Source organism: Choloepus didactylus, chromosome 4, assembly GCF_015220235.1.
Source record: "Choloepus didactylus isolate mChoDid1 chromosome 4, mChoDid1.pri, whole genome shotgun sequence".
Classification (NCBI taxonomy): domain Eukaryota; kingdom Metazoa; phylum Chordata; class Mammalia; order Pilosa; family Megalonychidae; genus Choloepus; species Choloepus didactylus.
In genome coordinates this window covers 7,108,105-7,135,993 of record NC_051310.1, presented here as the reverse complement: position 1 = coordinate 7,135,993, position 27,889 = coordinate 7,108,105, and the positions used below count along the sequence as shown (strand labels likewise).

Here is a 27,889-nt window from a genome sequence, read left to right as displayed (position 1 = left end):
TGCTTGAAGGCAGGTAGCCTGGCGTAAGTCGCTCACCCCAGTCCCCCCAGTTTCCCTTTTATAAAATAGGGCTAATGGGCCCAGCTAATAACATTGGGTAGATTAATCACAAAAATCACACAAAGGTGCTTTGTAAACTACCAAGGTATAGCAAATTATTACTGAGTTTTATTCTGTTAGAGATTATCTTCAGGGCTTGTTTTGTGTCCTGAAATGAGCTTATTAGGAAAGGGAGAAAAAATATTTTACTAGGAAAGTAACTTGACCTGAGGCCCCCAGCTTGAGGAGGGCAAGCAGGCTGCTTAGGGGTTCTGTTCCGGGAGTTGGGAGCCCTGAGCTCAAGGCCTGGCTTTGCTCCTGGTTCACATCCTGACCCTGGACAAATCCCTGCCCTTTCCTGGGGCCCCAGAAGCCCACCCTCGCGGTGAGGGGAGAGGGCTGCAGGTAGGCTGCACTGCTCATGTGCATCCAGGTGGCATCCCCAGGCCCCTCCTCTTCTGTCGTTTTGGGTAATTGTGTGGCTGCTGGGTGCTTCTTGCTTGGTGGCCGTGGGCAGTCACCTCTCTCTGAGTGTCCGTCTCCCCATCTGCAAATGAAGCCTTCCTGCTCCGCGGGCCTCCAGCACTACCGAGACCTGGCTGTGACCACTGGTCGCCGTGGAGTTGAGCTGAAGGGCAGACCAGGGCCCAGGTGGGAGGGCCTTCTGCATGATTTTAGTGGGTGATAAATTAGTTGGATCTGTTGGGCTAACTAAAATGCAAAAGCTCCCTTATATATCAGCCCTCTTTGAGCAGTAAGGACTGGGTAGAAAAAGCACTAGAAAATTCACACAGGTCACCTTTAATCAAATAATGAAATTGGTATTAAAATAGGGAGAGGGGAAGTCAGGTGTTTATCTCCTGCTGAACCAGCCTGGGGAGAAGGCTAAGCACCAGCTCACGCAGGTGGGGAGGGAGTTGCTTGTTCAGCCAGAGCTGCGTGTCCCTGTGCTGTGTGGACAGAGCCCTGGGCTGGAGACTTTTGTCCCGGGCACCGGCCCCAGCTCTGCCACCAGTTCCTGTGCAGCCTTGGCTGAGTGACGCTAGGGTAGTGGCACAACCAGGGCTGGGACGCAGACCCAGACCCCATTCCGATAGGGACTCCTGCTTCCTCTGGAGAACTCCCTGGGACCTCTGAGGACAAGGGGAGCCATGAGTTGGGAGGGAGAGGCGTGCTGGGGAGTTGGCCCAGGCAGTGCAGAATGTGGGGGCCTCTGGGGAAAGGAGAAGGGGGGCCCGCAGCCAGGTTTGGGACTCTGCCCAGCCTAGCCCGGTGGCTATCGTTTGCCAGCCAGAAACTCCAGCAGGCATCACTGGGCCAGGGCTGGATCCTTTGTCTGGCTCTCCTGGGCTCTCAGGTTCCATTGTTCAGGAGGCCACGGGATGCCTTTCCTATGGAGACCAACCAGGAACTCAGCCGCCCCCATCCCGGAGCCTCCTTGGTGTTGGTGCGTGGGCAGGAGGAAGGGTGCGGAGGGTCTGGCCTCATCTGCCCACTCCGAGGTGGGCTGGATAAATTCGGGTGCAGCCCCTCAGGAGGGTCACCAGCCTGCCCCAGCCTGCCCCAGCCCTGCCTCAGGGGGGGCACAGGAGGCAGAGAGTTGTCCCCTTTGGGGCTTTTAGCCACCCGTTGCCTCCCAACAAGGTGACACATGCTTCTTGTGGGTGATTTGGAATTTCGGAAAGAAGAAAATAACCCCACTCTCAAGAGGTTGCCACTGCTGCCATGTTGGTATCTTTGTTTCTGTGTCCTTTAAAATTGTGGAGATTTAGAGCGAGAGGAGACCACCGGTTCCGTCCTCCTCACTCTGGAAGCTGAGGCTGGCGAGGGAGGGGACTGCCCAGGGTGCAGTCTCCTGGCTCCAAGCTTCCTCTGAGGGGTTCTCTGTGAGCTGGAACTGTCCAGAAGAGGACAGCGGGGTCCAGAGGGACAGGACATGGAACGAGGGGCAGTGGGAGCACTGGGGCTGTCTTCCCCAGTCTCAGATGGCCACAGGCTGCCTGGCCATCACTCGGAAGTTTGCCCGTCTGCTCCTGACTGGCTGAGAGAGCCAGGCCCTTGGGGGCAGCCCTGGCGAGGTGGGTTCTAGCCCTTTAAGGAGGTAGAGACCTGTCCTGCCCCCGGCCCTGGAGTTTCTTTCTGCTGGGGCTGTTTAAGCCAGTGCTGATGTCCTGCCTGGTGGGATTTCAGCCCATCACACGGAGGCTGGACCAGTGGCCCTCAGCTCTGCGGATCACCGTCCAGACCTTTACCCAGGGACAGAAGCACTTGTGTGCACACCTCTTGCCAGGTGCCTCATGGCAGGGCCACCGAGGCGGTGGCATCCAGCAGGGTCAAGCACTTGTATGCACACTCCTTTCCCAGGTGCCTCATGGCAGGGCCACCGAGGCAGTGGCATCCAGCAGGCAGTGGGTGCTGAGAGGCTGCAAGGTATGACTGCAGCTCCTGTCTACAAAGGAGTTGGCCAGGATTCTCCGTGCAGTGGTCTCTCCCACTTCCGAGGCCACAGTGAGCACCCTCTTCCTTTTCCGTGGGCCTTTTCTCCCTCTACCTCCAGCCCCCTTGGCTCATCTTCTCCCCAGCCGTTTCTTCTGGTCAGCTCCTCCTGCTCCTCCTTGGCATCCTCCTCTCTTCTCCCATTCGTTCCCTCCTGCCCCGGCTTCCTCGGGGGGCAGAGAAGCTCAGTGGCGTGTGCTTGCTGTGCACTTGGTCATGATGAGCCAGTCGGAGGCCTTAGCTTTCGTGTTTGAGCCCTGGGCTCACCTCCCGATGTACCATCAAGAAGGTGTCACTTAAGTTCCCCAGCCTCAGCTTTCAGCTGAACGCAATAGAGATCTACCCAGGCTGCAGGGCCAGTGTGAAGATTAACTAGTGTCCTGTGTGGGGTTCTGGGCACGGGACCAAGACCAGCAGATGGCAGAGGCTCGATAAATGTGGTTCTCTTCTTCTCTGACTCCCCCCATGCTGGCGACGCGTTTCCCGAGCACCACCAGTGGTAACGGACGGTGTCTCACCTGCTGTGAGCTCCCGAGGCTCCGGAGGCACATTTGTGATGAACCGCACTGGGTGCTGAGATCATGGAGGCAAACAGAACAGTCGTGGCCCCGGAGATTAAACACCAGCCTGTTCTGCCTATTTTCTTTTTTCTGCCTTCCCTGGTGTGTGCAGCCATGGGGGCCTGTCTTAGATGATAGCAGAGCCCCGTGGGGCAGTGTTGTCTGCACAGGGCTGCAACCCCACCCCGGGCCCAGCCCTGCCCGGGCCCTTGTCGCCTGACCCTCGGCACATCAGCGAGGCTGTATGGGAGCGGGCCGGGGGTGAGAGCTCTGTCCAGTTTCATTTTCCTGCCTCGGAGGGAGGCCGCATCCTGGGGCCTGGCGATTGGCCCTTGTCGATTTTCCTCTCGTCTCTTTCTGTTAGACAAGGGCAGTGTTCTGGAAGCTAATAGGACATGCGTTGGCATCCTCTACCAAACCCTTGGGTCAAAGACCTAAGATAGCAGAGGTCTCTCAGTGCCACACAAGCCACAGCTGCACCCTCCTCCTGCACAGCCTGTTGAGGACATTCGGGGCTCTTTAGCATCCCCAACTGATGGGAAACCAACGGAGGAGAAGGGGAACCGATTTACCCAAAGTCTTCATGAGTACTGGGCAGGGACAGTCCCAGATCACAGACCCCCCCACCTCCTGCCGCCCTCCTGGCTCCACTCTCTCCTTCCGTCTGGCCAACACCTCTGCCAAAAGCAGTGGGTCCAGACGCTCCCCTTGAGTCTGTGAGCCGCCGGCACTCTGAGGCAGCCCCCAGCTGCTCAGCCGGCCTCCGCACCCTCCTCTGCCTGCTGCCCTTCAGGTGGGCACGTGGCTGAAGGCTGGCCCTGCACTCTGCTCCCCTCTGCCTCATTTTCTCCTCTGTGCCCCACCTCCCAAGTCACCACGTGTTTGGGAGGAGCAGGTGTTGCATGGAACTCAGACCTGAGCTGGAAAATGGGCTGCCGTGAGGGACAGACGTCAGCTCCTGCCTGGAAGCATCACAGCCTGGCATGTTCTGGAGCAGCCAAGCCTGGACTCGGGTTTTCCTGGTTCTCACTCTGTCCCCTTGCGCCTGCCTTGGTGTCCAGAGGGGGGCTCACTCAGGCAGGTCTGGTCTCACCCGTCCCAGCTTTCGCCCCGGCCGGCTCCCGGGAAGTGAGCTCGGGTGCCTTGGGCTTGACCTGCGGAACACCAGTGCTTTTCCAGGTCTTTGTCCAGTGCGCCACCGCCAATGCCCCTGTCTCTTTTTTTCTTTTCTATAGTGTTGAATAGGCTCTTTATTTTGACTTTGGCAAACTTGTTTGAGGTGAAGGAGTGAAGGTGAGCTTTGTCTTGGTTGGAGTGCATGGCTGGTGGGCCAGGGCCCTGCGTCTCAGCAGCTCGGCTCCCAGGCCAAGAAAATTACAACACTGAGCCAGCACCCATGTCCTTGGGCAAGCCTCGCTGCCTCTCAGAGCCACTCTCACACACCCTGCACCCTCCGGGGGCTGTAGTGGGCCCAGCCGGATAACGAAGGCCCGGGGGACGCTGGAGAGAAGACAGCACCCCATGAATTGGAAAGCGAGGTGCCTTTTTAGCAGCACAGGCAAACCAGCGGGGGGTTTAAGGGCCATTTAGGTTTGTAAGGACACAGGGAGGTTAGTAAAATTAAAAAATTTCTGACTCAGTGGAAAGGTCAACCAGAGAATTTGCCTTAAATAAAGAAAAACTAACGTTTTTGATGGCTTTACATTTACCAAGTGCTTTTTTCCTGCAATTCCCGTATCCCTCACAGCAGCCCTGTGAGAGAGCATCGTGACGATGATTATCACGGCTGCTAGTGCAACAGGCACGCTCTGCCGGGCCCGCACAGCCGGGAAGCGGTGGGACAGAACTCGAGCCAGGTCCTCTCGCTCCCAGCCCCGTGTCCTGTCCCTCAGGCTGCCTGGCCCAGAGTAGACGGACAAGCCCGTTCAGACGCGATCCTTAAACAAGAGTCGGCCACACCCTGGTGTGCCCAGGAGGGGCACTGTGCCGGTTTGAATGTATTATGTCCCCCAGAAAAAGCCATATTCTTTGATGCAATCTTGTGGGGCAGACATAATAGTGGGGATTAAGTTGGAATGTTTGGATTCGGAGATACGCCCCACCCAACTGTAGATGATAACTGATGGGATATTTCCACGGAGGTGTGGCCCCGCCCATTCGGGTTGGGCCTTGATCAGTGGAGCCATATAAATGTGCTGACTCAAAGAGACTGAAGAGAGTGCAGCTGGGAGTGATGTTTTGAAGAGAAGCAAGCTTGCTAGAAAGGAACGTCCTGGGAGAAAGCCGTTTTGAGGCCGGAGCTTTGGAGCAGATGCCAGCTGCCTTCCTAGCTAGCAGAGGTTTTCCGGACGCCATTGGCCATCCTCCGGTGAAAGTACCCGATTGCTGAGGTGTTACCTTGGATGCTTTGTGGCCTTAAGACTGTAACTGTGTAGTGAAATAAACCCCCGTTTTATGAAAGCCTATCCATCTCTGGTGTTTTGCATTCTGCAGCATTAGCAAACTAAAACAGGCACCCATGAGATCCCAGGAGGAGCTGCAGAGCCACGGTCCTCGGGACGAAAGCAATTCTACAGCCTCACACCCCTGGGGCCATGGGTCAGCAGAGGGTACCAGGTGCTGGCAGGGTCCAATGAGGTTGGGGTCCACCTTGAGGGGCCTCCTCTTTGAACAAGCATGGATTTGGGGGATCCTATCTAGGCCTGGTATTACCTCCTAGGTTTTTCCAATTTTCATCTGAGCCAGCTCAGCCCACTTCCTTCCCCAAGTCCTCTCTCACCTTCACACCTGGTTCAGTAAAGCCTGCCCAGGATCTGGTGTGAGCCAGGCCCGAGCAGGGCGTGGTGACGAGGGGCAACCTCCGACTCTCATGGGGAAGGTGAGGCCTGCGCCCAGTCCTGCTCAGATTGCTTAGGAAGTTGTAGTTTATGAGGCGCTTGGGTAGGGAGCCATGGGGAGGAGTGTGGGGGCTTAGGGAGGCTTCCTGGAAGAGGCAGCTTTGGGGGTGGGCCTTGAAGACGTGGCAGGTAAGTGATGGGAGGAGAGCTGGTCCAGGTGGACTGAGGGGCTCTGCCTGTGCCTGGGGCTCTGTCCCTATAGGGACGTCACAGGGGCGCACTGGGGCCTGCAGGGCCTGTGGTCTTACTTGAGGAGCTGGGCCGAGACCTGTAGGGGCCGGTCTGTGTTTTCACGGGAGCACTTGGCTGCACTGCCGGGGAGAGGGCGGGCAGGCTCCCAGGGGTCCGCTGAGGGGCACGGTGGGCAGGTGCTGGGGCAATCTCAGGCACATTGTCAGGGGGACTCAGTGACCAATGAAGAGATGCGGGAGGGGAGACAGAGCTGGGACGCCCACCTGCACCCTTGCCCTGGACGCCAGGTGCTGGCTGGAGCTGGGCGCAGCGTTTCCACCTGTGGCTCAGGAAGCATGAGGTTCCTGCACCCTTGGCTTGGCCTCCTGTCACCCAGGGAGATGGCCTGCAATGCCTGGAGAGGGGGCGGGCAGGCGCCTGGCTGCTTTCATGCGCTGTCCCCACCTGAGATTTCATGAGATGCCCCAGGAAGCCCCTGGCAGTGCGCTGCTGCCCGGGGTCTCCCAGGAGCCCGTAGGCATTTCCAGGGGAGAGGCCCTGCTCGCCCTTCCTCCCTGACTCTGCCATGGGGACAGCTGTGGCCAGGGGGCACAGTGAGGCCCCGCTGGGGTGAAGAGACGTGGACGGCCCATGTGGGCTGCAGGTGCCTTGGTGGTGCCGGGCGAGCCCCACCTCGCTGGGCCTTCATTCCCTCCTCTGTAGAAAACCAAGCAGCTGCAACTTAGCAAGTAAATTCATTAAGCTCCCCACCACGAGGAACACGACTCCCAGGGGAATGAATCTCCCCGGTCACATGGGACACGACTCCCAGGAATGAGCCTGGCCCTGGCGGTGAGGGATTGAAATGCCTTCTTGACCACAAGGGTTGGAAAAAGGAAGGTAACAATCGAGGTCACAGTGGCTGAGAGATCCCAAATAGAGTCGAGAGGCCATCCTGGGGGATTCTCTGATGCAAGCTCCAGCCAGACATCCCAAATGGTCTCAGTATGCCAGGCCCTCACCTAAAGAAGCCCCCAAATACCTAGGTCCCTACCTGAGAGTCTGTAAAAGATTCACTCACTAAGTTACCTCTCTCAGAAACTTAAATCCACCAGAGTGTTCCTATGCCAGACAAGTCCTAAAACCCAGAGGCAACGGCCTCTTTAAGATCAACAATCAGATGCAGCCCCTTTCCATATGAACAAGTTAGGGTGCTCACTGCCTAGACACCCCTGAAGATGGAGAAAGAGATTAAGTGAGAGGAAGAGGTAGCAACAAACAAGATAAGATTGAACAAAGGTCTACGAATACTGAAACTTTGTATCATTATATTTATATTTTTGGAGGCTGGGCTGTTGGAATGGCTGGAAGGAGGTGAATGACACAGTGGAACTGTGGCCCATGGCTTCCTCTGGGATTTGCTCTACAGCTGCTCACTGAATTGTGCCTCGAAGGTCTCCACCTTTCTGTATATACCTTGTACTGCATCATAAGGAAAGAACTGGAATTGTGGAACTGTAACCCATGACAATTTTTGAAATTACATATATGACTGCTGCTGAGCTGTACCCCGAGAGATGACACCTTTCTGTATGTGTGTTATATTTTACAGCAATGGAAATGGTTGAAGTTGTAGAACTGTGACCCATGACATTCTTTGAGATTTGCTCTCTAACTGCTTGTGAACTCATACATTGAAAGTTATTACTGTTATGTATGTATGTTAAAGTTCACAATTTAAAAAATGGGAAAATAAAGATCAAAAATAAGTAAATACATAAAACCAAGGTGCTGTGCCTCGTCTTGTCATGGATCCTTGCAGCATAAAACACCAAGATTTCCTCAGTTTCAGGAGAACGGAAGGCCCCGTGCCACAGGTGTTCTCGCCTCCCTCTCTGTAGCGTCTTAAAATTCCAGCTGTCTAATTTTGAAGTATGTCTTGAACGCAGGGCCTGGGGCCCTCGGGGCCTCCTGCCGGCCTTCCTGCACCTCTGGAGGAATGGCTGAGGGCGCTGGGAGGAGGGCTCCCAAGTGCAGGGCCACAGCAGACCACCGCGGAGACGGTGCGAGTGACCGGTGGCCAGAGGAGGGGGCTCCAGGCCTGACCCAGGGTGCCGGACAAGGTCTCCAGGACAGGGACGTGGGCTCGGGGGCAGGCGCTGCTGACACCAGAGCACCTGAGAGGGCTGGGGCAGCAGCCGAGTGGCTCAGGCCCAGGCAACCCCTGTGGGCTGCATGGAGGAGACTGGAGGACAGGCAGGGCCTAGTGGCACAGCCTGCGGGCTCAGCCCCTGGCGCCCATGGCTTTCCTTCCGGGAGCATGTCAGTCTACCCCCTTGGCTCTTCAAGTTGTTCTCATCCGATACCACAGTGTGATTGAATTTAAGGGAAAAAAAAGGGATTTTGCAGGTGGTTTGAATCTGACTCTGCTACTTGCATCTATCTATGAGACCCTGAGCAAGTTGCTTAACCTTTCTCGCCCTAACTTCCCCACCTGTTTCAAGTTCTCATGTCTAACAGGACTGTGAGAATTAAAATTAAGTGAAGGAAAGTGCTTTACACTGCTATAAACTAGTGTTGTCATATTAATTGCTTTTGTTTCCAAGAATGAGGAGGGAAGGAGCACTAACAACTCTGGGCCTCAGTGGAGTAGGAGAGAAAACTGATCTCCCCCAGGTGATGGTGTTGTGGGGCCGTGCCCCTGTCACATCCTGGGGTGAGACAGAACTCCTTCCCGGCAAATCAGTAAGGTGTGGGAGCAGCTTGCGAAGTCCCTCACCCGCCGTGCCTCTCTGCAGTTCCCCAGCTGACACCTGAGCTGGCAGTGAGGAAGACAATCAGTTCTTTCTCCGGTTCAGGCAGAAGCCAAGGTTTTATTTTGAAATGTGGTGCAGCCACAAAGGAGCCCTGCCCCGTCTCCCAGCGCCGGCCTCATCCAGCACTCAAGTTTCCGCGGCGGGCCTCAGGTCCGGGGTGCAGGCAGGGACTGGGAGGTGCCCCCTCTGGTTGGGCAGACAGCCCCGCCTGCACTCCAGACTCCGCGGCCCGGGCAGCAGGGCCAGGCTGCAGGCCAGGGAGACCTGGGGTGGAAGCTCTGTCACCCCTTTGCTCAGAAATCTTCTGATTTTAAGAAGAGAGTGGAATAAAAATGGATCCACTTGGGTTTGGCAACAAGTCCGCTGGTGATGTTAGTTAGAACAGTTTTGTGGGACACGGACAAGTCAGAAGCCAGATTTCATCGAGTCTGGGAGACAGTGGCACGTGAGGAGGTGGGAACAGCAAATGTGGTGAGGGGGAGGAGAGGGTCAGGAGCTGAAAGAGATTACCATAACCATGTGGAAAATCTGATCATGCATATTGGCTCAGAGGGAAGAGCCCTGAGAGAGGGAGAAAGAGCTGAGAGAGAAGACTCGCAGGCCAGGGAGGGTGGTGCAGGTGATAGAGTCGGCTTCAGAAAGAGGGTCGGGCATCTCTTCCTCAACCGGGAGGGGCAGAGATGGACACGGGGACAGCTTTCCTTGCCAGGGCCTTCATCCTTCTACTAACCTCTGTGTCTTTGTCTTCTCTGCCTCACAGGCCCCTCCACCCAGCGACAGGCCCAGAATGGCCCTTCTCCCGACGAGATGGACCTCCAGAGAAGGTAACGCCCCCCTGCCCGCCATGGCCAGCCTGGTGGCACCTGTCAGCAAGCAGAGGACACCCCTACAGCCACAGCCAGGATTCCCAGAGACACAAAGTGGGGGCGCAGGAAACAGTCCAGAGCAGAGAGGAAGCGAGAACAGGTTCATCACAGTGGTCCCCAGAAGTAGAGGCCAGGAGTGACCATGAGAGTCTGTGGCGTGTCTCCAAGAGCACCATCAGCTTCTGGTTATTCAGGCTGGGCCGGCAGTGGCCAAAGTGTGGTTTGTGTGTGGTCCTTTCAACCTTGCCCAGTGCGAGAGGAGTTGGGGGCCATAGTCCCCTCCACATGTGGTGGGGAGGGATTGAGTGCCTTGCCACGGCCACACGGCCGGACGTGGGCAGAGACACGACCGTCCTGCCCAGACCCACCCAAGCCTGTCTGAGTCCGAGACCCTTGGCCTTGGCCACCACACTCCGTGAGAAGACCTGAGAAGGCCTGTCCCGCCTTGCCCTTGCCGGTGCCCTGGGGACCCCATCCCCTGCCCACTTGCCCCCCAGCTGAGGGTCAAAGCAGGTTGAGGCCGCAAAAGTGCTTGGTGCACCGTAGGTGCTCCCTAACAGTTTGTTGTCATCCTTGGGCCCAGCCTTCGGATGTGATTTCAGACCACAGAAACTATCCCCCACCTCCAAGGCACTTCTAGAATGTTAGAGCTGACAAAATGGCCGGGGCTGTTGTCCCAAAGAGCTGCTGGGGGCTCGAGGCAGGAGGGGCATCCCCAGGGTCACATCTCCAGGAAGAGGCCAGGACCCCAACCCGTGTCTGCTGTGTGCACAGTGGGCACCCCACCTCTGCTGGCCAGGACGCAAATCTCAGGTCCAGAGAGAGCAGGTGAGGGCCCGTCTGTTCTCCCCAGGTTAGGAGAAGAAGAGGCAGCGTCAGGTGTCTTGACTAGACTCAAGCAGAGCCTGGGCCAGGAGTCGAGAAAGCAACCTCTGCCCTGTCCCAGCCTTCCCCTGGCCCAGGCCTTCTCTGAGACTCTCTCCGCTAACCTCACCCCGACGGTCTGAGAAATGGAAGCCATGGGCTGAATGATCTCTCAGGCTCCTTCTGGTTTTATGACCTTGGGCAGGCTGCCTCTCTAGTCCTGTTTCCCCATTTGAAAAGAAAAGTGCTGGCCCCTGCTCTACTGTCCCAAACAAATGACGTGATGGCGAGAGTGCTCTCCGGGTGCCTATGGGTGTGAGGGGTTCACTGTTACCTGCTGAGTCGCCAGGGCTGTTTTCTGGCCTCTCTGGTGAACGCAGGGCTTTGCGGTCTACCAAGGGCCGTTGTGCGCTTTGTCTCACTCTAACCCGCGCCCTCGCCGCAGGGTCCTTACCACCATTGCTGCTCCCCAGTGAGCCCCTTGAGGCTCAGAGAACGGAATAACCTACCCAAAGTAGCCAGGGAGTCGGAGGCAGGGCCAGGACTGACTTACCCCTCGGCTGCCGTACCCAGAAGGTACAGGGGTGAGCGCCTCATGGCCGGCGCCCCTGGACTTGAGGCAGGCAGATGCAAAATAGAGCCTTCGGTACTTGCTCAGAACTGCGGAAACGCTGCGCTGTTTTTATCCCTTGGCCCGGTGGAATGTGAGTTCTGTTCTGCTGCAGTAGCCGTCTTGGAGCTGGGGGCCCCAGGCCATCCGTCCGTGAGCTGCGGGAGTCGGACCGCAGAGCAGACAGGGGCAGCTGGCCCCCTGCAGGCTCACGTGACGCCAGAGGCCCAGGACCTCCTCAGGGTCACCCCAGCCTCCGGGATCTTGCTGTTCGCATATGACTGGTTATTGTCAGTTCAAACCAGATTTTTAAATGTTTCCAAACCTCTTCATTGGACCACACATTTCTGAGAACATGCACCTTGCTGGGGAGGTGGAGGTTTGGGTGATGATTTGGCAGTTTGGACAGAGCAGCTCATGCAGGAACTGCTGGGGGCTTTTCATACACCATCCTCGTGATTTTGTAGGCGTCAGGCGTAATCCTCATGAGAACCCCATGAAACATGTCCTGCTTGTTTTACAGAGAAGGCGAGGCCCAGAAAAGGGAAGTGACCCGCCCTTGGTCACAAAGCCATGCACCCCAGAACTAGAGCCAGAAAGCTAGCTGCTTTGCAGCAATCGTCTTTGGGTCCCCTTTTACCCAGCTCTAAAATGCAAGCGAGCGGACACAGTCCTACCTTCTTCCTCCTGCTGTCCCTCCCCCCTTCTGTACTCGCAGACCCCACTCCAGGCCAGGCTCACTGCAGGCACCAGAGCAGCACGGGCTCCCCAGGAACCAAGGACCGTGCCAGCCCCCTGCCCTCCTGCACCGGCACTCTCCCTTGGAGCCCAGGGTGGCCCCACAGCACCCCTTGCCCTGGCCCCCGCAGCGCAGGGTGGCTGACACCTTGCTGCTGTCCCGCTGGAGGGTCTCCTAAGACTCCTGCTCCTCCAGGGTCCCGCCCCAGGTCCTGTGGGTGTGGCTGCAGGTCCCTGGCCTTGACAAGCCTTTGAGAGCCTCCTGCAGCCACTCGGGCCTGAGTGAACAGCCAGCACGTGTGACAGCTGCACCCCTCACACCCACGTGCTTCTCGAGTGGCAACACAGATGGCAGGGAGAGGGAGAGCATCTTACCCTGGTCTTTCGGCCGTAAGGTGGGACGATTTCTGTATATTGCAGAGCATTACACATTTCTGCCTACTTTAACAGTAACTTCTATGGAAGTGTTTTTCTAAGAAAATTTGTTTCAAGTCATCATTTTCTTTTGAGGCTGCCAAAGACAAATGACAGGATTATGGGTGTACAGTGTATACCTTTTGGAGAGACTATTTTCAGTTTGCACCTTGCTTATTTACATGACCGGTGTTCCTTATTTTATGAACTGGCCTTGTCAGCGCTTGATGATTTTTAAAAAGCTATTATTGTCTAACTCAGTAAAATAACATTACCTTTAGATATGTTTTCCCTACTTATTTAAATTCTATAGCTGTGGCGAATAATTTTTTAAATTGCTATCTTCAAAACCAATGTGGCTATAACCCCGGCTCTCCATCTGTAGACTCCATAAGTTAATTTGCTATAGCTGAAAGCTTAACCAGTTGCAGATACAGAATTAAATATAGTTAATGTAATGGACAGTGCAGGCTGCCTGGGGACACTCGCCCCCATTAGCAACTTGGGAGAAAAGAATCAACCCAGTGGCAATGCTAGAACAATGCTGTAATGAATGGTCAGGTGAACTTTTTCAGCTATGGAACATCTGTTTTGAATTTGTAAATATTTTTAATGTTTTATTAAGACATGTAATAAACTATTCTTTTGAAACTTGATGGGCAAAATGAAAATTTAAAGCCATAATGGTAGAGCACAGCATACGGATCGTAAAATAAAGAGAAATAATAACAACAGCAACAAATCACTGTGACTGAGGAGCTGGGGTGCTCGTTCCCACCAGGCAGCTGCCCCAGATGGGCCCCTAAAAGGAAGCCAGGCCTGCAGCTGGTGGAAGTGAGGACACGCAGCCTTAGTGTCCGGCTCCGTTTTCCACCAGCAATGCCCGATTTGGCGCCGGGCACCTAGCCAGGTGCAGCAAGAGCTGGTATTTGTGAGGCCAGGTCTGCCGAGGCCACGGGTGCACGAAGCCAGGCCCACCAGGCCCAGGGAAAGCTGGCCGCTTCACCTTTGGTGAGCGCTCCCTGTGCAGGCTGCCCCGTGAGTCAGGAAGCTTCAGCATTCGCTGGTACAGTCGTGTCTCCTGCCTCCCTCATCTGTTAAACGGGGGCAGCCAGCCCTGGCTGTTGGCGCCAGCGGCAGGATGAGCCAGCCCAGGTCTGGGCTCACCTCTCCAGGCACGTAGCGGGCTCTCGGGTGGTGCTGCTGAAACCTGACGCGGAGCCGGGCCGGGGGAAGTCAGACAGCGCATTGTTGTTTCAGGCAAGTGATGGAGCCACAGCAGCACCAGCAGCAGCGCCAGGAGTCTCTGGAGAGAAGGACCTCGGCCACAGGTGAGCTCCTCGCCCCTCCGGGCCCAGCTCCTGTGCCACCCTGCCCGGGCCGCAGCCCCCTCACAGGGAAGGTGCCCAGGCCCGCCGGGCCCTCCATGAGGGGCTGCCGACGCATAGGTCTCTGAGAAGGATGGTCACATCTTCAGATGAGGGCGGGGGGGACACAGAGCAGAGGCGGGGGTGACAGCTCAGCCCGGGCCGCCACTGCCCCCACCCTGCTGGCCATCCTGCCACTCATTCACCTGCCACATGCCGGGCACCGTGCTGAGGGTTTGGGACTCAAAGATACATGAGGCAGACACAGCCCTGCCCCCAGGGAGCTCATTGCACAGTCGAGAAGACAGACAAACAGAGTGGCCTTTGTACTGCCACATGGTGCACATTGCAACCGGGTTTAGTGCATGTGCTAAAGGCACACGGAGGGAGGGGGTCAGAGACAGCAGTGGCTACGTGGCTGCCTCTAGTTGATGGAACTTAGCTCATTAAAGGAGGAAGAGAACGGCTTTCTAGAAATCTGCAACGTGAGCAGATAGACAGTGCTTTATACGTTACAAAGTTTCCATATTCTTTGTCTTGCTTAATTCTCACAAACATCCTGTGAAAGGAGCAGGTGAATGTCCTCCTCTTTCACGGAGAAGAAAGCCCAGCCCCAGTTGGCAAGCATGCCAGCTCGCACTGCCACCTCTCACCCAGACTGCGCGGCCATGTCCCCCCCGGGCCTCCCTGCTCCTCCACCAGAGCCAGAACACCCACCTCTCAGTGCCATTCTGGCCGCGTAACTGGGTGGCCCCTCCCCGTGGCTCCTGGACCCACCCGGCCCTGAGCCTGGGCTCCCGCACTCCTGCCCAGCCCACTGCGCCCATGTCCTCCTTCCCACTCTGCTCCTCCCGGGGCTCCCGGCTCCTCTTGCCCTCAGCTTTGCCCCTGCTGTTCCCTGCCTAAAACACACACCCCTTCTCTCCTTCCTTGCACCTGACCCCTTGACTGAGCTTAACCCCTGCTCCCTGTCCTATCCCGGCAGTCATCACTTCCTCCAGGAAGTCTGGCCACCCTCTCCAGAGCCCCATTTTATATGCCGAGGTAGCACGCATCACCCTGTCACTGTTAAAACTTTGCATTCATCAGTGTGCCTAGGTGAGTGTCCTGCACAGGGCTAGGAGCTCCATAGCAGAGAACCTGTGGCCTTCCTCCTCACCATCATCCCCCTGCACCGAGCACAGCACCCTGCCCGTCTCACAGCTCGGCGTGCTGGCCGGGGGGTGGTTGGATGATGGGTGGTGGGCGACCACCTGCCCCCTCCAGGAGCCCATTACACCCGCATTCAGCACTGCCCTGGCATGGACCCCAGTCAGCCATGTGACCCAGAGTTACCTGCCACCAGCCCCAAAGGCCAAGGGTCAGTTGTAATTGTAGCTCGGGGAACAACATCTGCTGAGGCTAGGATGGTGCTAGGTACTTAGAAGGAGCAGAAAAGAAAAAAAGGCACAATTTGTGCCACCAAAGAGCCTCCTCTCCCCCCGGAAAAGCATGACTGGAGCAGGAGAAAGTTGCCGAGCTCAAGGAATGTTAAGCAGGCATGTGACGCTGGGTCTGCTGGGCCCCAGGGTGCCAAAAGGAGACAGAAGTAGGGAGTGACTGGAACAGGGCCAAGTTCTTCCCATGGGGCCTTCTTGCAAGGGACAGATTCTGAGCTGCAACTTGTCCCTCCAAGGAGCAGATTGCCTTCTGTCCTTCCCTTTCGGGACCTGAGATGAGGACGGCAGGTTTGGCCAGCAGGTGGGGGCTGGGGACTGACAAGCCCACTGTCGCCTTGCAGGGCCCGTCCTCCCACCAGGACACCCTTCATCTGCAGCCAGCGCGCCCCTCACGTGCAGCGGGCCGCCACCTCCACCCCCACCCCCTGTCCCACCTCCCCCCTCTGGAGCCACCCCACCTCCCCCACCCCCACTGCCAGCGGGTGGAGCCCCAGGGACCAACCACGACGAGGGCTCCGTGTCAGGACTGGCTGCAGCCCTGGCTGGGGCCAAGCTGAGAAGAGTCCAGAGGGTAAGAGTCCCGGGACAGGGGGTGGGGGGTGGGGGGTAGTGGGAGAGCCCGGGGAAGGGGCCAAGTGCCCATCACTGGCCAGACCCTGCCCTCCCAGCACTGCGGACACACCGCCTCTCTGCAAATTGTTGTTAAGTGAGAAAACGCCTGGCACATCTTGGTAAACTATACGGTGCTGCGTTTAAGTTTTATAAATTGCTGTTGATCCCTCAGTTATCTTTACAAAGTAGGACAAGAAATATTTTTTCCTTTATAAATGAGGAAACTGAGGAATAGGCAGCTAAAGGACTTGCTCGCATCGCAGTTGGTAAATTGCAGGATTTGTTCTCAAGCTCTGGGTCTCCTAAATTCCAGTCTGAGGCTCTTTCCACTATACCAAGCTGTGTCGGAGAAATCAGTTCCATCTGGCTCAGCTCTTCTTCCCTAACCCTTTACAAACTCCCCGGGAAGCAGAATATCTGGAGGAGACTCCAGGAAGAGCACCTCTACTCAGACCTCGGGCTGAGCATTTGTCTCCTGTCCCTAAGGATTGTCCCCCGGGCTGGCCTGGCAAAGGCACCACCTGTGGGCCTGCAGACCTGGGAGTGCGTGCCCAGCACTGACCTTAGCACACCCTCACCCTCCCTGCGTTCTGGTCTTCTCACCTGTGGGATTGGCAGATTGGACTAGACCTCCCAGGGCCCTCCCGGCACTGCCGTTTTAGGACTCACACCGACACTCACTCACACAGTCCACTCTGTCCCGTCAGATAGTTGCTGCTACCTGGCCTGCCACAAACGCCAGAGTCTAAATGCTGTGTCTTTTACATTTAGCCAGAAGATGCATCTGGAGGCTCCAGTCCCAGTGGGACCTCAAAGACTGACGCCAGCCGGGCGAGCAGCGGGGGTGGTGGAGGAGGCCTCATGGAAGAAATGAACAAACTGCTGGCCAAGAGGTGGGTTTGTTCCCCTCCCTAAATCAGCCTCCCTAAATCAACCCATTGTCACCTGGGTTCAGCCAAGCAGGAGAAACTGTTCATTGAGTTTTCCCTTCTCCAGGGCAGAGGCATCAAGCCCTCTAAAATCTAAATCCTTCCTTGTTTTATTTTAATAAGTATTACTGAAGTATCTGCCATGTACCAGCCCTGTCCAGAGCAAAGATAAATTTGGAGATAATTTCAGAAATTAATGGATATGGAAAAGAGGAATAGTCCCTGCACATAAGAGTCCATAAAAAATAAGATGTGGTCTCAGTACTACAGTGGCTCAGAGGACACCAAATACTGTGATGAAAGTAGCAGCCTATTCCAGTTTGCTAAAGCTGCCGTTATGCAAAATACCAGAGGTGGATTGGTTTTTATAAAGGGGATTTATTAGGTTACAAATTTACAGTTCTGAGGCCATGACAACATCAACAAGAGGATACCTTCAGTGAAGAAAGGCCGATGGCATCCGGAACACCTCTGTCAGCTGGGAAGGCACGTAACTGTCATCTGCTGGTCTTTTGCTCCTGAGTTCTGGTTTCAAAATGGCTTTTTCCAAAATGTCTCTGGGCTTCTGTCTCTCTTAGCTTCTCGCTCTCAGCTCCTGTGTATCCTTGCTTGTTCTCCCAGGGTGTTTCTCTAAGTGTCTGGGGGTCCTCTCTTAGCTTCTCCAGGGCAACCTTTAGGCTTCATCTCTTGGTTTAGCATCTCCAAGCATCTTTCTGTCTGCATCTCCCAGCGTCTGGGTCTGTGTCAGCCCCTGAGCTCCCTTAAGGACTCCAGTGAACTAATCAAGACCCGCCTGGAATGGGTGGGGCCACACCTCCAAGGAAATAATCTAATTAAAAGGTCTTACCCACAGTTGGGTGGGTCACATCTCCATGGAAATAACCTAATCAAAAGATCATACCCATAATAAGTCTGCACCCACAAGAGTGGATTAAAAAGAACATGGCTTTTGTGGGGGACATAATAGATTCAAACCAGCACACAGCCCAATAGTGTCATTCCGGAAGACACAGGAAAAGGAATGACGAAGAGCCCAGAGGATATTACCTTTGAGAGATGGGAGGGAAACTGGCCCACCCACGTGGCCGGGGGCTTGTTCAACCTGCGGCAGAAAAAAAACCCCTCTCCATCCACACCAAGCTCCCAGCCTGCCTAAGGCCATCCACCACCACAGTGGCTCTTTGCTGTTCCCCAGCTGAAGCGCGAGCCATGGGGAGATCAGATGGCGCTTTCTCCAGAGGGAGGCAAAGCTTGAATTTTATTTTAAAATGGTGTGGCGACGGGGAAGCGCGGAGGTTGGTTATCGGTGCCGTGGCCCCTGGGCACCAGGAACAGGGCCTCGCCCCACGGGACCCTCCTGCCCTCCCTCCATCTCCTGGCTCCTCCCCACTGCCTTGCACACCGGCTAGTATTGAGTGAGATTTCTGTGGGCCAGGGCTCTTCGCATGTTATCCTGCTCGCTCTCATTAACTCCGAAGAGCGCTGGGAGAATGAAATGAGGAAACCCAGACTCATAGAGTTCAGTAGCATGGCTGGCGCTTTGTGGCGGAGGCAGAGGCAGGCTTTCCTTCCATGGGCTTCTGAGCAGGAGGGGAACCTGCCGCAAGTGCTGGAGGGAGCATGAGGTGTATCCACAGCGCAGGCCCTTCCTGGGCCTCAGAGTGGGCCCAGCACACATACAAGGCCGGAGGGCGAGCTTATAGGCACCTGCCACATGGCAATAAACAGAGGTGGCTGCACAGCTGGGGGAGAGACCCAGGGGGGCTTCCTGGAGGAGCTTCCACGTGCACCCATCCTGGAAGCACAAGTAAGATTGCCCAGGCTGAGGCGGGAAAGGAGGGCATTCCATCAGGCAGAGCTGCAGAGGGGCAGCGCTGGGACAGTACCCGGGGAAGGCTGGGAGATCCATTGTCTAGAGCCCTGGCCGTGGGGAAATCAGGCAAGGGAGCTGAATCCATCTCAAAGCGCTTACATGCAAATAGGAAAGAAAATGTGAAAGCTTTCCCCAAGTCCAAAGCCAGGCTAACAAGAATGGCTTGGCCTAGGTGGCTCACACTGAGCTGAGAGGAAGTTGCTCTCTGAGAACAGGAAAAGGCCAGTTGCCAGGAGCCAGGGTGACGCCAAGAAGCTGGTGGGCTCTCCACGGCCCCACCGAGAACAAACATACTGTGCACAGGGCAGCCCGGATTAGCCAAGTTCTCTGAAGTTCAGGCTGGGGATGGCTGCTGGGTGAAGTTGACAGTGAGAATGCCCTTGTAAAAATCCCTTTGAGTGACGGTTCCTGCACATTTTCTGTCCCCTCCCTCTGAGGACATGCACTGGAGCACAAGAGAGAAAATTAATACTTACTGGGAGCTACTGTCTGCCAAGCACGTTCACAAATGCTCATCCCATCTAATCTTCACAGGAGTGGAATGGCTTGTTCTGCCTTATGTTGTCTTCTTTTTCTAGTTCAGTTTTATTCATTTAAAATTTGTATTTTATTTTAAGTGTAGAATTCAGTGGCTTTAATGGCATTCATAATGTTCTGCAGCCATCACCACTGTGTCAGTTTGAATGTATTATGTCCCCCCAAATGCCATTATCTTTGATGTACTCTTGTATGGGCAGACCTATCAGTGTTAATTAGATTGTAATTCTTTGAGTGTTTCCGTGGAGATGCACCCCACCCAACTGTAGGTGATGACTCTGATTGGATCATTTCCCTGGAGCTATTACCCCACCCATTCAGGGTGGGTCTAAATTAAATCACTGGAGCCATATAAATGAGCTGACAAACAGAAGGAACTCAGTGCAGCTGAGAGTGACATTTTGAAGAGGAGCTACAGCCAAGAGGGACACTTGAAGAAAGCACAGGAGCTGCACATGAGAGACAGTTTGAAGACGGCCGTTAAAAGCACACTCTTGCCCCAGAGAAGCTAAGAGAGGACAAATACCACAAGTGCAACTAAGAGTGACATTTTTGAGGAACTGCAGCCTAGAGAGGAACATCCTGGGAGAAAGCCGTGTTGAAACCAGAACCGCAGAGCAGATGCCAGCCACGTGCCTTCCCAGCTGACAGGGGTTTTCCGGATGCCAACAGTGTTCTTCAGTGAGGGTTCCCGATTGTTGATGCCTTACCTTGGACGCTTTATGGCCTTAAGACTGTAACTGCGTAACAAAATAAACCCCCTTTTATAAAAGTCAATCCATTTCTGGTGTTTTGCATTCCGGCAGCATTAGCAAACAGGAACAACCACCATCCATTTCCAAAACTTCCTCATCACTCCAAACAGAAACTCTGCACCCACTAAGTGGTACCACCCCATTCCCCCTCCTCCAGCTTCTGGTGACTCTGATCTGCTTTCTGACGCTGTCTTTTGTGTCTGGCTGATTTCCCTCATCGCGATGTCTTCGAGGTGCGTCCGCGTTGCAGCACGAGTCAGCACTTCACTTCTCTTTCCCTGAACAACACTCCCTTTTGCGGATGGACCCTGTGCTCATCCGTTCATCACCGCGGGCCCCTGGTAGCTTCCGCCCTTTGGCGACGGTGAACGATGCCGCCGTGAACGGTGGCGCTCAGATGTCCGTTTGAGCCCGCTTTCAGTTCTCTGGGGTACACAGCGAGAAGTGGAATTGCCGTGTCGTGCAGTAATTCTGTGTTTACATTTTTGAGGACCCGGCTTTAAGCTTTACAAGTAACTCTGGCCACAAGGTAGGGAAGGTGTGACAGGGTAGAGGGGACTGTTGGTGGGCCAGGTCGGAGACTGCTGGGCTGGGGAGAGACGATGGCGTCTGGCACTAAGGGAAGTAGAGGCCACTTGAAGTAGACTTGGGGCAGAATTGACCTCCGTGCTGTGAGGAAGAGGTTGGCATCAGGAGGAGCCCCAGCCCGAGGCCAGGCCAGCTCCGTCTCGGCGGGCAGGACCCCTCCCGAGCCTGAGAGGCAGACCGTGGCAGCTTCGCAGAGCCGAGGGCCCCTGGAGGCATCCCCTGGGGACCAGAAGGGTCTGATAGTACAGGACGGAGAGTTCGCCAGATCGAGGCGACAGTGAGGCCAGTGTACCTGAGCACGTTTTTAGAGAGCGTAAAAAGGGAATCCGCACCTGTGAGAAAAATGCATGAACTATTGGGCGTTGGTTCAGGCTGTTGAGAGTCTTTCCTGTGTAAGTGTTTCCAGGTGCGTGGTAGCAGCCTAGGTAGGGGAAAGGGTGTCTGGGCCAGCTGAGTTCCACGTTAAGGGATCGGGGGGGCCTTGGGGTAACAGAGGACGATTTCTTCTTCCTCCCACACAGTGGTGGGTCTGCCTTCCCGTCCCAGGCAGCCTGCAGGAAGGAGGACTCCCATCTGCCCTGACCCGTTCTTAATCCTCCAGAGGCTGGGGCCAGGTAGGGCAGGGCCCAGGAGGACCCTCTCCCTGCCCCAGGGGGCCAGGCCATGAGCATCCTGGCGGCACTGCTGCCCCTCAGTCTAACCCAGGCCCCCAGGCCTCCTGGACAGGAGCAAACCTGCTTCCTTACCCCCCCAGGTGCCCTGACTGTCCCCAGCCAAGCTAAGCAGAGAAAGAACGTCTCCCAAGCCCCATCCTCTCTGCCCGGTCCAGGTGTGTGTCCAGGTTCATGGGACAGGCACTCACCGTGATTTCAGAAGGCCTGGCTGCAGACCCCAGCTCTGCCGCTGACCAGATGGGGTGCCAGGCCCAGGCCCCCTTCACATCGTAAAGCAGGATGACAGTACTGCTCACAGGGTCAGCGGACGGCCCACGCAGTCTGGTTCTGTTGAAAGCCGTAAGGAGCTGATTTGTGTCACCTTTCTTCCCTGTGCCTAGGAGAAAAGCAGCCTCCCAAACAGACAAGCCAGCCGATAAAAAGGAAGATGAAAGCCAAACGGTAAGCAGACCCCCTCTGCTCCGCAGCCCATCAGTGTAAACGTGCCAGGATGGCCCTCTGGCCCTGAGCCAGGCCCTCAGGGCTCTAGGGCACCTGGTTTGGACCCACACGTGGGGGACGCTTTGCTGGGTGCACCCGCAGAGGACAGCATCTGCAATGTTCCCTCAGCAGACGACTAGCGTCTCCGAGCAGCCACTCTGCACCCAGGCCCTCAGGGCTCTAGGGCACCTGGTTTGGACCCACACGTGGGGGACGCTTTGCTGGGTGCACCCGCAGAGGACAGCATCTGCAATGTTCCCTCAGCAGGCGACCAGCGTCTCCAAGCAGCCACTCTGCACCCAGGCCCCCTCTCTGCCCTTGGGGAGCTCACAGCCTGGGGACTCCCACAGTCACAAAGACTCAGCTCCAGCTCCAGGAATGCTGAGGGGATAAGCACAGAGCCCTGGCAGAGGCCACGGCCCCCTTCACCCTACCCAGGAGACCCCGGGGCGCTCAAGGACACGTGGTGCAGGCGCCTGTCAGAGCAGTACCGAGGGGTCAGGGGTGTCGGAGAGCGCCTGTCGGGTGAAGCGAGGCTGAGAGAAGATCAAGGCTGTTTTTATTTTCGTGTGTCTTTTCCTAAAGACTCCACTCAAGTCCATCGTCCCAGCAGGCCCTGTCCCTTAGCTGGTAAGAGTAACCGCGGGAGGCCTGGCTCTCGTCCCGGGGGCCGTCCTGGAGCCGAGTCTGGCCCACGGAGCTCCAAGCTTCTGCTTCCAGTTAGGGCAGCTGGGTTACTTCCCTCTACATGGAGCTTTTCCTGTGAAAGCAGATTTCTACTGCAACGGTGAAGTTTAAACCTTAACGACAAAGGCATAGAGGCTAAAACTAAGTGGCAGAACAAGACAGGAGAGACGCAGCCACCGGAGCACACTGCCTCGGGGTGACACCCGGCCAGGGCTGCCGTGCCGGGCTCCCGCCATACAAGCCGATGCCCAGGCCTCTGACCCCCGCCTGGGCCCTCCCCCAGCCGGCACCGCCTCACCTGGGCTTCTCGGCTTACAGCTCACTCTGGCGCCCAGGCCGAGTCAGGCTCCCTGTCCCCCCATCTGCAGCACCTTGTGCTTCTCCTCGGGGCACATTCCTGCTCAGGGTCGCCCCCTTCCGCCAGACAGCAGGCCCTGTGAGGACAAAGGCCGCGCCCTCGTGCTCCCCACCGTCCTGGCTCCCCCTGCCTGGCATGGAGTGTAGAGTTCGCCAACTAACTCACCACGGATTTCAAAAATTATGGAGGCCAGTCTGGTGGGAAGCATCCAAACGCCGCGGCCTCGTTCCTGCCAACAGCGCACTAGCTCTGGTTGGTGCTGGCTTTTCTTCTTCAGCTGCTGTCACCCAGTTCCTCCCAGGCGTCTAATTGATGAAGTACAGCGTGTTTCAGTTCCGAGGCACTTCTGAAGAGAAACACATCCTTGAGCCCATGGACCCAAGGGCGCAGCTGAATTCCTCTGACCCCCCCATCCTTTCTTCCTGTTTTCAGTGGCCGCGGGGTCCCTGCTGTTTCTGGTTGCCTTGGGGCAGCCTCTGACAGGAGTGGGGTGGAAAGCTCCACCACCCACGCTGCCCATGGCCTGGGAGGAGAGACGCTGTGGCATTTTTATTTTCTTGTTGATACTCTTCAGTGTTTTCCAAAGTCTCGTCTGTGAACACACGTAGGCCTGTAATCAGTGGAGGAGAAGCAGCAGGCTTACGTAACGGAGGAGCAGAACCACGGAGTGGGGTCGGATGGCCCGGGCCGGTGTGCCCACACCCCTTGCCGACCGTGGCCAGCTACGTCACCCCTCTACTGACCAGTCCGCCGGCTGAAAGCGATGCCCGCACAGTGGTGTGGATGCCACACCAGCCTCGATGTGAGGCCACCGGAGGAGGGTGTGTGTGGTGCCCGCTTTGGGAACCACGAGCTGCTGTACAAAGGTGCAGCCACGGGGCCTCCTGTCTTGGAATTAGAGCCTCACTTCCCTTTTACGCAGGGACGAGATTTGGGGTTTAGATTTTTGTGTTTGTTTTTTGAAATATTAACATAATGACATTGAATATAAACTTCTATCTTTCTCAGTTCTCTCATTTCACCCATAATAGCTTTCCTTCCTGCCTGTTTAGGTCCCACTCCCCATGCGTGTCACGTCAGCTCTTCAGCTCTCTCCTTAAAACGAGAGGGCCTGGGAGACCTGGCCACAGACCCACAGCCTGGCACGTTCTAGGCCAGGACCCCCAAATGCCTTCATTCACCCAGCAGATACCAGGGGTTCCCTTAGGTGCTGGGCTCACTCTCAGCGTGGGGACGGGTGGCTGAGGCATGGCCCTGGCTCTCGTGTTTGGGTGCCTCCCACTTGGAGCCTTCAGCCAGAGTCCTGGGGGCCAGAGGCAAAGACCCTGCACCCCCATAAGCCTCACATGAACCAGGTGAGGAAAGCAAAGAAGCTGACAAGGCCAGTGGTAGGAGGAGCGTCTTGGCTTTGGTCGAGACCACGTCAGTTCAGTCTTGAAGCTCGGTTGGCTCACCCTGGTCAGAAGCTCTGGGTGGCAACTGTATGTGTTTTGCTTAACAAAATGGAAGAATTTCTATTACTCAATAAGTACCATTTTCTTCATAGATAAATACATGGCATGCTTAATAAGTGTGGGCATTTCAGATTCTCGGCTTGTCCACATCCCTGTTGTTGCTCCACTCCAGGCTCATCTGGGCACTGGTGGAGAGGCATTTGCCAGGCAGGCAGTTCTGGGCCCTGCCATGTACCAGGCACCGTGGCACCCACTGGGCATCCAGAGGTCCATGGGGTGGGCCAGGATCCCTGAGCAGCTCCAGCCCGTTGACAGAGGCCCCATAGGCAGGCAGTTTGCAGTGAATGTGACGGGGCGGGGACAGGAGGAGCACAGGGCTGTGGGAGCCTGGTGGGACGAGCCCTAAACCAGCCTCGGGACTCCCAGGGGAGCTTGCAGGGCTGAGGGGAGAGCAGAGGAGCACACAGCAGAGAGCACAGCAAAGACATGCAAAGGAGCGGCATGTGGAGAGGCAGGTGGGCGCTGGCCGGCTGGAGACGCACTTGAGATGCAGCAAGGCCACTCCAGAGGCCTTCGACAGCGGGCACGGGGCTGGGCTTTAGGGCCATCATTCTGGCAGCAATGCTAGACCCTTCCCACATGCTCTGCTCTGGAAACAGTCTCAGAGGAAGGAGGTCAGATGGATCTGACCAGAGCCTCCTGCTCGCTGCAGGCTGGGGAGCCCAAGCCCTGAGAGGAGAGCAGAGGCGCGGCCCCGAGTGGGGCCCACGTGGGGTGAAGCTCCCCAGGAACAGTGCAGCGCACTGCCCAGGAGCCCAGCAGCACCCGCTGGAGTGTGAGCCCCTCCACAGGGCCTTGCGAGGCGTCGGGCACGGGGGACAAGTGTCGGCGAGAGGCCCTGCTCGGCTTTGCAGAAAGCCTGGGCCTCCCTGTGTCCGTGCCTTCCGTGACATTGCCACAAGCTAGACAAACTCCCCACCAAGGTTTTCATTTTTTCAATAATAAAAGTAATAGAAAATTTGGAAAACAGGCTTTAGAAATGCCTCTGGTCCCGAGGGGTCCTGCGCTGCCCCACTGGCCTCCCTGAGCAGACTAACAGACGCCTCTCTTTTCCCTTCTAGGAAGACCCTAGCACCTCTCCATCGCCGGGCTCCCGGGCAGCCAGCCAGCCCCCCAACTCCTCAGGTAAGAGGCGCCAGCCTCACTCCCAGGCTCGGGGTCTCGGGCAGGAAGACCTCTGGGGAGGCTCCGTGCAGCCGAGCACAGGGCCAGAGGGCCACGGGGGGTGTCGCTGCCCTCCCTGCACAGGCGCCCCAGCTTCGGGTTAGGGTTAGGGTTAGGGTTAGGGTTTAGGAGTCAGGCTCACGTGGCCCAGTGTTGGCTCCGGGCCACACGCTGCAGCCTGGCTGTGTCCCCCGTCTGTGCCCACAGGCCCAGCGCACATCCCGGGGGGGGCCTGATGGGGGTCCCCTCCACCCGGAATGGTTCCCTCTGTCTGTCCGCCTGCCCTGCAGAGTCCGTGGGTTCAGCTCCACCCAACCAATCTCTGGAAGTAAACTTGAGATATAATTAGCACCATTTAATGAAAAAAGAAAATGAGTTCTCAAGCCAGGATGGGAAAAGGAAGAATGAAAGCCTGTGGTGGGAGCACAGCCTGCCACGAGGGCCCAACCCAGGCCCCAGCAAGGGCGCCATGTCCTGGCATAGAGCAGACTTGGGGCTCCACCCCGGCACCCCGCCAAGGGCCGCGCTGGGCGGCAGGGGCGGAGAGCAGGGACCAGGTTCCCCTCAGCTCGGAGCAGACCTTCCTGCCCGGCCCTGCTGGGGCTGTGGGGGGGCGGGGGGGCCGCCAACAGGCACCTGCTCAGCCCTGAGACCCTCCACCCGTCAAATAACTCAGCAGAGGCCGGCCGGAAGCCCTGGGAGCGGAGCAACTCGGTGGAGAAGCCCGTGTCATCACTGCTGTGCAGGTGAGCCGCCCCAGGGGGCCACGCGGCAGGCGGGAGGCGCAGGGGGCACCGGGCTCCATTCACCGTCTGCTTCGTTCCGTTGCCGTAGAACCCCGTCTGTGGCAAAGAGCCCCGAAGCTAAGAGCCCCCTTCAGTCGCAGCCTCACTCTAGGTACCGAACCCCTGCTCGTGTGTCCTAGCCTCGGGGCCTCCTGTGTCCCCTGGCCCCACACTAACACCCCAAACCCTGTCTCACGTCCTGTCATTAACATCTGTGCTGGGGAGGAGGGGTGTTAGAGCATGTGGCATCGGGCCGTTCAGCCACTGCCCCTCCACTGGGATGGGGACACTGAGGCTGGGGGGGTGGCTCGTCCAGAGGGGCAGTGAGTCCATCTCTGCAGCTGTTCACAATGACATAGGGTCACTAGGAAGCACCCCCGGCCTCCGCCCCCTGTGAAGGGCAGTGTGCTGGCCCCTGGCACATGGTGGCTCTGTGGTCACTGAGTGAACAGCACGGGCTCCCGGGAAGTGCTCACAGGTGTGAGCTGTGTCCACAGCCGGCGACAGAGTGGACGGCACCCAGCGTCCTCCTGCCGCTCCAGTGTCTGCTCTGCACATGGCACACGGAACCAGTTTTACCCACAGAGGCAGCAACCATATTTCCCAAACCCAAAGTTGACATGATGACAGGATAGAATATTTGGAATTGAGATTATCCAAAAAAAAACTGAGACAAAGAGCCACATAGGGACCACAGGCCACATGTGACCTGAATTTGAAGGCCTGGAGGACCCAAAGCAGGAAATGTCTGCTGCCACCAGCCACAGAGCAGGTGACACATGAGCCTGGCCTTGAAGAGTGGCATGAGGTGCTGTGCCAAGCAGGAGGCCTGGCCTGGCGGGGATTGCATTCCCTGGTGCTGGCAAACCATGACAAGGAGGTCACAGGAAGAGCCTGTGGTCGGCCTGGTTCCAGGTGGAGCTTCCCCTTGGAAGAGCCTCACACGACACCACACGAGGGGCAGCTAGGCTGTAGGGGCTCTGCTGAAGACAGGGTGCGTGGTGGGGACAGGACAGACAGGCTATAGCCGGGGGGGTTGGCGCAGGCGCCTCTCAGGAGCCAGGACGTGGTGAGGAAGAGGCTGCACCTGAGGAGCTGCAGGGAAGCTTCCAGGCTGGAGGAAGGGCACCAACCTGCAAGTTCAAAGATGTGAGAGGAGGTCTGTGTGGCTGGGAGGTGGGAGGATGGCGAGAGCAGGAGGAGCCACTGGCTGTAGGTCTGGGCTATGTTCTAGCCACAGGGGCCCCGGTCAGAGAGCCTGGAGCACAGGGCGCCCGGGCTGGGCAGCACTTTGGAAAGCTCACTCTGGCTGTCCATGGAAGGCAGGGGCCCAGTAGGACATGTGGTGGCAGCGGCTGTGGAGACCCCCAAGCACAGGCAGGGTGGCCGTTCCCTGCCAATGGCCAATCACCAGCCCCTGACACCCCTCGTCTGAACTCCTTCCCTCCTTCTCACCCCCTACCTGGCCCTGCCAGCCCCTCCCTCCTGTCCTGGGCCTGCTCTTCTGGAAGTGCATTCTCTCTGCACCTATCCCACGGCCTCAACGACCAGCAACACAGTGGTCACTCCCTCCAGAGGCCCTCAGCTAACTGTCCATCAACCTGCCGTGTCTGAGGACCCCAGATTCAACACACCCCACCTGAAGTGCCCGGGAGG

The 27,889-nt window shown here is 56.8% G+C and overlaps 1 protein-coding gene across 6 annotated transcripts in view; it reads left to right on the top strand.

The window, feature by feature from the left end:
• The window catches only part of EVL (Enah/Vasp-like), a 192,849-nt gene that overhangs the window by 159,782 nt on the left and 5,178 nt on the right, over nt 1–27,889 (top strand). For 3 of the 6 annotated variants that reach the window (XM_037831893.1, XM_037831890.1, XM_037831892.1), the window contains exons 4-11: nt 9,740–9,803; nt 13,732–13,802; nt 15,619–15,848; nt 16,661–16,782; nt 21,626–21,686; nt 25,346–25,409; nt 26,125–26,194; nt 26,283–26,345. In XM_037831893.1, coding sequence (XP_037687821.1) covers nt 9,740–9,803; nt 13,732–13,802; nt 15,619–15,848; nt 16,661–16,782; nt 21,626–21,686; nt 25,346–25,409; nt 26,125–26,194; nt 26,283–26,345 — 745 coding nt within the window. The remainder of the gene's footprint in view (nt 1–9,739; nt 9,804–13,731; nt 13,803–15,618; nt 15,849–16,660; nt 16,783–21,625; nt 21,687–25,345; nt 25,410–26,124; nt 26,195–26,282; nt 26,346–27,889) is intronic. The other 3 variants (XM_037831891.1, XM_037831894.1, XM_037831895.1) reach the window with 3 other exon arrangements.